Source organism: Leiobunum rupestre, chromosome 1, assembly GCF_980474605.1.
Source record: "Leiobunum rupestre chromosome 1, qqLeiRupe1.1.hap1, whole genome shotgun sequence".
Classification (NCBI taxonomy): domain Eukaryota; kingdom Metazoa; phylum Arthropoda; class Arachnida; order Opiliones; family Sclerosomatidae; genus Leiobunum; species Leiobunum rupestre.
The window spans coordinates 93947573-93959532 of NC_143384.1; the positions used below are offsets into that span (position 1 = coordinate 93947573).

The following is an 11960-nucleotide window of genomic DNA, read 5'->3' on the forward strand; positions in this document are numbered from 1 at the left end:
GTAATTTAAAATTAGTAAAAGGAATTCAAATGATTTTTCAGTCGGTCATTTGAATTTACAGTCGGAATAGCTCTCCCAATTAACGTAGTGTCTAATACAATTCCGACATCTACTATCCCAGTTGAAGACTCTACAGGGGAGGGAGGGGGACGAGCCAATACTCACGACATCTCACTAAGGGGGGAGGGAGGGTCGAAAAATCGACACAATCACCTCACGTAATTAATGGGCGCTCCCTAGGCTCTACATTGACGGACCGGTAGAAGGGTCGAATTTTGGGGCTCTTCAACGGACTGAACACAAGTCATTTGGAAATTAAAACTCGAGAATTGTTAGCTCTCCCAAAAGTTATTAGGAAGAATCATCAGAAGGAAATAAAAATACGAAGTTTTCTGAAGATGGTTTTGTTATGGTACCGTACTTTTATTACGTACAAATCAAAAAGACCCCGGGCGAAGCCGAGTATTAAAGCTAGTATATATATAATACAACTCTAAAGCTTTTTCGTGGTTGTTTTCTACCTCGCCCCTGAAAAGCGAGGCGCCGCTGACGGTATGGTCTGCGGATCGGACTGGGGATTTGCGGACAACCAAATCCCGTTCTCTTTTCGTATCTATATAGCCTTTTCGCCCGGCGGTTTTCTCCCTCACCCCTGAAAAGCGAGGTGCCGCTGACGGTGCGGTCTGCGGATCGGACTGGGGATTTGCGGACAACCATATCCCGTTCTCTTTTCGTATCACATATCTAAAAAAGCGACCCACGAAACAGGGGGAAACCGAGACTGCGGTAATTCTCGCTTTACTGGGTGGGGTTTGGGATGAGTGTTTTTGAGTAATTTTGTTGGGGAAAAGGGTACCACGGTAATTATCGCATGGGAAAAGAAGGAAGTAGTGCCTTAGTGGGGCAAAGAGTACCACGGTAATTCTCGCATGAGAAAAGAAGGAAGGAGTGCCTTAGTGGGGAAAAGAGTACCACGGTAATTCTCGCATGAGAAAAGAAGGAAGGAGTGCCTTAGTGGGGCAAAGAGTACCACGGTAATTCTCGCATGAGAAAAGAAGGAAGGAGTGCCTTAGTGGGGAAAAGAGTACCACGGTAATTAGTGGGGGAAAAGGGGAAGGGGTACATTAGTGGGGAAAAGGGTACCACGGTAATTCAGGCATGGGAAAAGGGGGAGGGTGTAATGGGGTGGATTGACTATGGGGAAAAGGTACCATGGGGTGGTTCTACTATAGATTTTTGGGACGAGAAAGATACGAGTTTTTGACGAATACCACAAATAACTTTATGTGATTAATTAATGCATCTCGAAATACACAACTAGCTGAGGGCCTGCCCGTAGGGCGGGCTTTAAGGCTAGTATATATATATATCTATACTATATTTCCGAAAGTTTGTTTGTCTGTTTATCGAGCTTTCGAGCTTTATTTTCTCGCCTATCTCCCCGCTCGCCGGCTGAAGGTCGTGTCCCCGCTACAAACTCCCTTTCCTTTGGTGAGTTTTCCGAAAGTATTATTTTCCGAAATTCAGGGCTCTTTTGGTAGTATGATTTCCAGGGCTCTTTTGGTACTATTATTTTCAGGGCTCTTTTGGTAGTATTATTTTCAGGGCTCTTTTGGTAGTATTATTTTCAGGGCTCTTTGGGTAGTATTATTTACAGGGCTCTTTTGGTACTATTATTTTCAGGGCTCTTTTGGTAGTATTATTTTCAGGGCTCTTTTGGCACCGATAAAAAACCAACAGGTTCTCACGCTAGAGTTTTGGGTATTAGCCTAGTTGATTATTATTATTATTATTATTATTATTATTATTATTATTAACCATCAACGAAGTCGCCATTGTCATAGCGGGTAATGACTTTGAAAAAAGATATATATTTTTAGCTATGCGAAGTAACGAGTTAAAACGCATATCCACTGATTTTCCCACGCGGAGGACACGGATATTCTATCAACATAAATCAAGTACAACCAGGAATTACATATTCAACTAATAAAATGGTACCGGCGATGTCGTTTTACTCCTATCGTCTGATGGTGCGACCACGGGAGAATCGCGTTTTAAATTACCGACAACTTTTACATCAGTATTTGGTGGATATGTATGCAAAGATAGAACCATAGCGATTACTGTTTATTCGCCTGAACCAGATGAAGCTTCGAGTTGAAGAATACATTCATCTGAAAGATGCAATTGCCAACGATAAAAACGCCGAAAATCACGGTAAATTAGTAATCCTGCCTTCGTCATATACCGGAGGTCCACGAAATATGCACGAATACGCTCAAGATCCATGTTCATTACTCAATTAAGTTCAAGTTATAACTTACGTTTTACATCACATATTTTAAAGAACTAACGGGCGAAGCCGGGTACCAAGGCTAGTATACTAAATTTTCGGAAGTTTGTTTGTCTGTTTGTCGAGCTTTCGAGGTTAACTTTCTCGCCTCTCTCGCCCCTCTCTCTCTCTCTCCCCCCGTCCGCCGGCTAAAGGTCCGCTTATCCTCCCCCCGCCGGCTGAAGGTCACGTCGCCAGGGCAAAATTTCTTCTTCCCCCGGCTTCCAAAAGTCTTATTATCCAAAATTGCCGGCTACAGGTCGCGTCCCCGCTACAAGCTCCCTTTCCTTTGGTAAGTTTTCCGAAAGTATTATTAGCTGCAACTTCAGGTTTGGAAGGGAAACGTCTTCGTAGGAATGAACAGGCCAGGCTTAGATATGCACAAAATAAAAGGTCCGAAAACGCTGAAAATAAGGTGTTCGCAAGGGTTCTTTCAACATCACGGTGCGCGGACGCTTCTACAGTAACTCGCCAATGGCCGGATTCAGCTGCAGGGAAGACGATGGTGGTGTTCCCCCTCATAACCTGACTTAAAAAGTTGACAGTCCAGTAATGCTATTGAGAAATTTGGATCCACCTAAGCTACGCAACGGAACCCGTATGGTTGTCAAGGCAATGCATACATATGTCATTGAGACCACAATTTTGACCGGCCCTTTCAAAGGTGAACATGTTTTCATTGCGCGCATTCCGTTGATTCCGAGCGATTACCATTCTCTTTCAAGCGACTGCAGTTTCCTCTTCGTTTAGCATATGCTATGACAATAAACAAATCTCAGGGACAATCGCTGAAAGTAACAGGAGTTGATCTTCGAGAAGAATGCTTCTCCCCAAACCCTGTTTGTCCTTGCCGATGACAAGGAGCAAACAAAAAATATTGTCTACTCGCAGGTACTAAGGGATTAAAGTGATCATCTGTTCGCTACACAAATCAACTTATTAATCTAAAAACAATTTTCAACAATCGCAACATTTAAATCATTGTACATTTATCTTTACCATTAAATTACATAGCTTAACGAAATCGTTCCATGTTCATTACTCAATTAAGTTCCAGTTATAACATACGTTTTACATAAAATATTTTAAAGAACTACCGTGCGAAGCCGGGTACCAAGGCTAGTATATACATATATGTGAATTACGTGATGTAGATACCTTGGTCTCCTTTCTTGTGTACGCCATTGAACGTTTCATTCCAAAGAAACAGGTAAAACCCAAACCAAAACTTAGCGCACATATATTCTTTCCAGACTGGTTCTCTGTAGACTTGACCAAAGCATTAAAAAAAAACGCTACCTGGATCGGAAGTTCCAACGCTTCCAACGGACGACAACAGAAATAGTTTCAATGGTCAGCGCACATTAGTACAAAATTTATTAAAAACGGACAAATCCGACTACCTATCTAGAGAGAGAGAATACACGCACTGTTTGCCGGAAGTAGCAAAAATCGTTCAACAACTGTGACGGTTTTTCTCATACATAATCGGGACATAATAGGAAGGGAGTAGTCCTGTAATCCCAAGCGTCTGGGAGGCATAGTTTGTGAATGGCCGTATGAGAACGACCACCAATCCCCCAACGGGGGGTAGGAATACTTGCGACAACTCTGTCCCCACGTATCCCCCTTTGGAATGGCCGTTAAACGTATCTCGCCCCGATTAATCAGATGGACGAGTAGAAATCGAACTATCGGAGAAATAACTAGAACGATTTTTATTTTATTTCGGTACACTGCGATTAGAACCGTACCTTTAGCCTGTGCTTTTCGTTGGCTGGCGTACGACAGTAACGCCATCTTCGCCGCGTCTAACTAAATACTAACTCGCCAAAAATACCAAAATGCAACCCGATGAAGCGTTTTTTTGATATTTTGAAACGCGGTTTTTTTTATTAAAAGTTGAGCAATGATTCAAAACTGTGTAATTACCCAAACAAAAATATAAATTTTCAGAGGTTAGTGTTAGAAATTCTAAATGAAACAACTTAATTTATGAATTTTAAAGGAAAAAACTTCGTTAGATTTGCATATGTTTCGAACCGCCTTGCAGATTATCATCAGAGATCTACCAAACATATCAGACCCCTAGTAACACTAGGTATATACAGGGTGTTTTTTGAATGAAAAAGTGATTTTTTTAAAACTATATTTTCTAGAAAGTTGAAATTTGTACTGTACATTATATGTGCCGGGGGACACTTTCTACCAAAATTGCATCTAAATCGAAAAATATTTTCACGTTTTTGAAAATTAAAATTTTAACCGCTAGGTGCTATACGAAAATTGTAGAGCGTCACCGAAAACGTACAAATAGCGTTGGTGCGAAAAAAATAGACGTCTTTTACACTTAAAAATAAGACTTGAAAAAGTGACAAATTGGGCAAGCTAAGATTTTTTTAATTCCATTGCGAGAGTAGTGTAACTTTATGAAAGTCAGAAATTTGTTAATCTGGTGTTTAATGCAATAAACACCGCTGAAAAATCGAGGAGACAATGGCGAAGAAATTAAATTTAAATTACGTAAGATCTGACGACCTTGCTGGCCAATGTGCCGAACCGTTTCACCCTATTCATCAGTAGTGGTACAATGAGAGAACTATATCGCGTGGTGGAGGTGTGGCGGAGGTGTATGTTAAATTTGCATAGAGTTTTGCTAGGTGAGAGTTCTAAATCAGGAGTGGCGGAGGTGTGGCGGAGGTGTACGTTAAATTTTTATTTGAAATTTTTGCTGGATGAGAGTTCTAAATCAGGAATGGTTGAGAGTTAAATTTCGATAGAGCTGGGTGATAGTTCGAGACCATAGAGATAAGTTTATAAGATAAGAACTTGATATCGCGCGTGTGTATTTACTACGTGATAATACTGATATATAAGACGCGTCGGGAGAGACAACCATCTGTCAATTTGTGGAATAAACGAAACATGGCTCCATGTAACAACTCTAAAGATCTAGTCCAACAATTGTTTTATCTTCGCGAACATTGAGATCGAAGACTGCTACATAATTTTCTCTCAGAGATTCAGAAAAAATTAACATTTACCTATATACAATGATCAATGGGATTACGTTATATTTGACGCGACCGATTCCCTAAAACAATATGTTAGGTCTTTTCTTCCATGGTGGAGGTGATTTAAGCGATTTTCATCCCCACATGGATGTACTGGAATTTTATCCTGAGACAGGTTCAAACACGATTAAGATGTGGATAAAAGAATCCAACTTTCTAACAAGAATCTTACCCATCATACATTTACCACCAAATTTGAAATCCATTTTTAACGTTTGGATGAATTTGTGTTTGAATAATATAATATTGCTAATAATATGCAATACTAAAAAAACTTGATAAAAAACTAATAAAATTGATTACACTAAAGCCCCGATTCTCATTATCCATTATGGATTTAAGCTTACAACACCCTATGAATGGGCTTGTAGCCGGGTCAACCCAATGCGGGAAGTCATTCCTGGTAGGGCAGTTGATTCAACATAGGAAGACCTGCATATCCCCAGGGCCTCCTCCAGAGAGGATAATATGGTGTTATACTGAGTATCAACCGAAACTTTTTCAATCAATATTAGAACATACACCCTCAGTCGAGTTTCACTCAACGTTAATATATTAAATTCTCAAATTAGGAATTTAGTTATTTAAGACGATTTATTATGCGAGATATCTAATAATAAAGACGTAACTAATTTATTTATTCGTGGATCTCATCACAGAAACACATCCGTGCTAATTATAATGCAAAACCTTTATTACCCTGGAAAAGAAATAAGAACTTTAAATTTAAATGCACATTATCTGTTTATTTTTAAATCACCACGTGACAAATCAACAATTTACCATCTCGCGAGACAAATATCTCCAACCAATAGCAAATACGTTCCAACAAGCCACGTCACGGAAATTTGGGTATTTATTAGTTGACTTGAAACCTCACACCTCAGATCAGTATTTACTACGAACGGGTTTAATACCTGGTGAAGAAGCAGCGGTCTTTATCCCCAAATGAAGTGTATTAAAGAAAGTTATAAACACTCCTAAGAGTTTCAGTTACTAACATCGGAGATATCGGTGGCGCTAAATTATCATAACTAGAAGATATTCCAAGACTGTTCATTACGTTTAAAGAAAGGTTAAGAAAAATCTCTAAATGTATGTCTCCAAACGGGTAAGGGAAAACATAGACTTTCTACGTTTCCTAACATCCTGCAATCCAAATCAAAGAAAGACGGCCATTAAGTACGCCAGTAAGGAAGCTATATTGGCCCTTGTTGAATGTTGTATAAATGTATTACACGGAACAATTGAACTGTCAAAACGTCATCGTAAGCGGCTAAAGAAACATAGCGCAGTTATACGAAACGTGTCAAAGGAGAACGTTATATCAAAACGACGAAAGATTCTGGTACCATTTTTATTAGCACCACTGTTATCTATCGTTAGCTCAGTCGCGGGAAGTGCAATAAGTCGAGCTATAAACCGATAATGGCCCGAAAAATGCTTCTAGTACCTGAAGATGTATTGGAGAGATTAAAAAACACTACACCACCCAAAACTGTGGAAACACCTATATCTCAAAAAGAGAAGACACTCGATGATGAAATGAAATCCATTCTAGATAATCCAGATTTAAACGAATCAGAGAAATTAGCATTATACAATCAAACTCTTCAACGACGTCTAACATTCATACGTAAAGAGCAAATCACTCCCGATATTGAAAACTCTGGACGGCCTAAGACCTGGTTCGCTCAAATATCTTATTCTCTACCTGCAACTTATGTTAGCGAAGCAATTGCGCTATACCGAGCGACTACGGAAGATCCGAGATATATTAGATGGGCTAACTCAGGAGAGCTTTCTATTCGAGGGCAGGTGATTGGAGGATCTAATATAATAGATCTCTTGTATGATGCTGTGAGAAAAACACCTGGAACGGCAATCGATCCTATAGGAGTTACAGAGTTTTACGAGGGTATTCATAAGTCAAATATTTCAAAAAGGTTAATTAAAAATCCTGTAAGATTGGCATTGTTAAAAACATTCGCCGTATTTCATACACCGCCAAGTAGTTCAACGTTATCTTCATCTTCATCTAGTCCTCTAAGACCTTGGATACATACTAAATAAAATATATTAACCTTATAATTTTGTTCTCATTTCATAGTATAAGCCTACAATGGAAGGTTGTACCCTGTCTTTAGGACTTTTAGTCTATTTATTACATTCATTTTCAAAATCACCAAAACTTATCACAGCTGTATTAATTATCATAGTTATTATAATATTAGAACTATTTAATTTCCTTTTTTGGCGTTACATACCATTACATCAAAATATTACCCAATATGGAGAAAGAACTTGAGCAGATCTATACTAACCCCGCAGACCCAGGGTCATTCGCCGGAGTTCGAGCGCTCTATAATTCAGCTCGACATAAAGGTTTAAAGGTTTCATTGGAAAAAGTAAAACTATTTCTAATAAAGCATGATACATATACATTACATAAACCTGCTAGAAGACGATTCAAACGAAATCGAACTATTGTTTATGGAATTGACGAACAGTGGCAAGCGGACTTGGCAGATTTTCAGAAGCTGTCTAAATATAATTCAGGATTCCGCTACGTATTATGTATCATCGCTATTTCACACAGAATAACACCCTTAAATATATTGACGTTTAAGATGATATTATAAACGCTTATAACAATAGTTATCACAGATCAATTAAATGTAAGCCTGTGGAAGTTACTCTAGATAACTCTGCTAAAATATGGAAAAATCTTTACGGTTCGGTAAATTTTTCTCCTCCGTTAACATACGTATTTGAAATTGGCGACATTTGTAGAATAAGTAGAAATTTATCAATTTTTGATAAGAAATATAACCCGAATTTTACAACAGAATTGTTTAAAATATCCGAGAGACTACCACGTGACCCACCTGTATATAAGCTGGTGGATTTAAATACATTGAATTACCTTAGAAGTCAGATTTAAAATATATAAATCTGAAAGATTTGACGAGGGGCAAAACCAGTGAAAATTATTGGGTTTTGACATGGTATCGTTGGGACGTCGTCGCGCCTACGTCGTATTCATGTTTTACAATTGCGCGAAAAATATACGTTCGGATTTTATTGTTTATAAACTTCCGAACATCTACTGTTGTTGTAACTTAAAAAAAGACATTTTTATCATCAAATCGAATTTTTAATTTTCGGTTATATTTTTGGAATCGTTTTCTTTTTTATGGACTTATCGGGATTAACGTTTTTTTTGTGTTTCATATAAAGGCTTTGTCGCGTGAATACATGCTATCTCTTTCGCTATTGTAATGTAATCTTCATCAAGTTTTTAATTCAATAAATGTATATTGTTGATTCTTATACCTCGTCGTAGTCAATCGTGGGTTATTAAGTCTGAAGAGTAGAAAGTTTTGACTTACCCCCTTACTTCATGGTGCCGAAACCCGGGACGGGACTTAGATTCAGCTACTATCTAACCGAAGACTTCTAGATAAATATCTTCGTTCAGACTGAAAGAACTCACAAACGACTATGGCGACAGCTGCTAATCAACTTCAGAAAGAACAACAGAAAAGAGCTGTCATAAGACGAATGATTACCAACATTCAAAGCAACGTTAAATTAGAACTGAAGAAAGAACCGCCATCCAGCAAGAAGCTTTAAGAATTCCTGTTTAAGCTTAAAGACAAAGAAACGAGTATGGAAGCGTTAGAAGAAACCATTTTGTCACTGGTAGCCGTTGACGCCATCGAGAAAGAAATGATTGATGCAGAATTGTACCGAGACAAGATCATTGAAGCGAAAACGGACATTGAGACTTACTTTGAAGAACACCAACGAGGCCATAGACCAGATCCTTGGGAAGACGATTCAGACACAGATTCGACAACTACGACTCGACCGATGGCAATGTCAATTCAACTACCGAAATTGAGTCTGGAAAAATTTGAAGGCGATCCGACTTCCTGGACGGGGTTTTGGTCCATCTTCGAGACGGCAATCGATTTCAATCCTTGTCTCAATGCCGCACAGAAATTCAGTTACCTGAAAAGTTACCTGCGTGGGAAGGCAGCAGCGGCAGTTTCCGGATTGGCTTTGACACCGATGAATTACCATAGCGCTAAAGAAATCCTACAGACCCGCTTTGGAAAGAAACGTTTAATCATTAATTCTCATATGAATGAACTCTTCGCTCTCGAATCAGTCAAACGAAGCAATGATATCGTAGGTTTAAGACACCTCTATGACAGATGTGAAATTCAAGTCAAGAGCCTTGAGTCTCTTGGGGTCCCGAGTGAAAGCTACGAGTCCATGTTGAACACTCTGCTCATGAAGCTCATACCAAGCGACCTGTCCTTTGAATTTGCTAGAAAGAGGGAAGACGACGAAGACTTCACTGTTAGCGAATTATTGAATTTTCTACGAAGAGAGATCGAAGCAAGAGAGAAACACGCGTTTTTGACTGGAAGCACTGACGGAAACCAGTATTCAAGAAGTAATCCTTCCAATCCGTCTTCTGAGTGCTTGAAACCAAAGAATTGGTCTCAAGATTCCAAATCCAGACAACGTCTGTCATCCACAGCTGCGTTTTCCACTGTCACGGAAGATAGATGCGTATTCTGTGAGAAAAACCACGAACCAGTAAAGTGTCACGGTTACACCGTGTCCGAGAGGCGAGAAATCTTGAAGAGAAAGGGGAGATGTTTCATATGTCTGCGGTACAAGCACAGAGCGTGGCAATGTAAGGCAAATATAACTTGTAAGACGTGCAAGAAGAGACACGACGAAGCGGTATGCGACGAGAAATTTCCAGACAAGGAACTGACTCAAACACAATCACCGTCGTCAGAATCTGTAGCCATTAGCTGCGCATCAGTCAACGAGATCTCAAACAAATCAAGTCCCAAAGTCATACTACTTCAAACTGTTCCTGTAAAAATCATCGCAGGACGAAACCAAGAGAAATTCAGATGTCTTTTGGACACAGCTAGTCAACGGACTTTCATCACGGAATCAACGTCACTACTATTGAATCTTCCAGTAACCGGAATCGAATTCAAAAGAATCTATCCCTTCGGAAGCGAAAAACCAATCCTGGCGGAGAGAAGGCGAGTTAAAATTCGACTCTGCGATTTAACCATGAAAAACGAGATCGAAGTGGAAGCTCTAGAAAATCGGGCCGTTGTACCAGTTGCCACGGATGCGATGCGCAAAGAAATGGAAGCCCGAGGTATCAGACTCGCGGAAGATCCTAGTGAAACTAACCTGGAACTCACTCTCATTATCGGCGCCGATTACTATTGGAAGGTCGTATCCGGTATCATCCAGCGATTTGGAGATATGACTGCAGTTGACACGAAATTTGGATGGACGCTTCATGGTCCCTCAGTTGTAGATTGGTGCACTCTCGGCGTGGAGTCGGTGTGTGGAATGAACGTAATAATGGAGGAAGAACTGGCATCCGTACAGCTGCGAAAATTTTGGGACTTGGATGCTTTAGGCATTTTGGATTCTTCGGTATCACCATCCAACGAAGATCAAAGAGTCATTGAACAAATGAACGCCACGATCAAATACCATAACCACCGCTACAAGGTCAAGTTACCTTGGAAGGAAGATATGACTCTAAGTTCGAACAATTACCCGTCTGCGCTCAAACGATTTTCGTCCTTAAAAAATCGCTTCCAAAAAGATCCCTCATTCCACGTCCAGTATGCCGAAGTCATCAAGGACTACCTCGCGCAAGGTATCGTCGAAGAAGCGCCCAAGAAAGAAATCAATCAGCAATCGAGAGTAATTAACTATTTGCCACATCACGCAGTCTTAAGAAACGACAAAACAAGTACGAAGCTGCGAGTGGTATTCGATGGTTCATCTCATGAAAAGAATTCTCCGTCGCTCAACAATTGCCTTTACACCGGTCCAAGCTGGAACACAGATCTAATAAAGCTTCTCGTCACGTTCCGTATTGGAAAGATCGCTTTCACAGCTGACATCGAGAAGGCTTACCTTCAGATCGAACTCCATGAAGACGACACAGATGCAGTTCGATTTCTTTGGACAGACGACCCGGCGAAGAACCAAGAGCCAAAAATTTTGAGATTCAAGAGGGTTTTTTTTATAAAAAGACATTTTCATCATCAAATCGAATTTTTAATTTTCGCTTATATTTTTGGAATCGTTTTCTTTTTTATGGACTTATCGGGATTAACGTTTTTTTTGTGTTTCATATAAAGGCTTTGTCGCGTGAATAAATGCTATCTCTTTCGCTATTGTAATGTAATCTTCATCAAGTTTTTAATTCAATAAATGTATATTGTTGATTCTTATACCTCGTCGTAGTCAATCGTGGGTTATTAAGTCTGAATAGTAGAAAGTTTTGATTTCCCCCCTTACTTCAACTGTGTCGGGAGATTTGTACAAATGGCCATTTCCGGTCTGCTATTGGTCATTTTTGTGTGCATCTGTGATAGTTGGTACGTGGTCATTTTTAAAAACAAAAATGAGTCACACCTACTTTGGGCCAACTCGCACATTGATAAATCATATGTTTATCAAATATTCATTTAAATTACACG

General features: G+C 39.5%; 1 protein-coding gene across 1 annotated transcript; it reads left to right on the forward strand.

Annotated features, from left to right (window-relative positions):
- The first annotated feature begins 8913 nt into the window (after positions 1 to 8913).
- On the forward strand, positions 8914 to 11636 carry LOC149968988 (uncharacterized). The gene is made up of 3 exons (XM_090169744.1): positions 8914 to 8997; positions 9061 to 11493; positions 11619 to 11636. The coding sequence occupies exons 1-3, from the start codon at positions 8914 to 8916 to the stop codon at positions 11634 to 11636; spliced, it is 2535 nt and encodes an 844-aa protein (XP_090025870.1).
- Positions 11637 to 11960: the final 324 nt, after the last annotated feature.

What these genes read in the sequence shown, in the direction of transcription:
- LOC149968988 (XM_090169744.1), top strand. Translation starts at nt 8,914, where the DNA reads ATGGCGACAGCTGCTAATCAACTTCAGAAAGAACAACAGAAAAGAGCT. An exon ending in TTACCAACATTCAAAGCAAC is followed by an intron (nt 8,998 to 9,060) that starts GTTAAATTAGAA and finishes TTCCTGTTTAAG; the next exon opens with CTTAAAGACAAAGAAACGAG.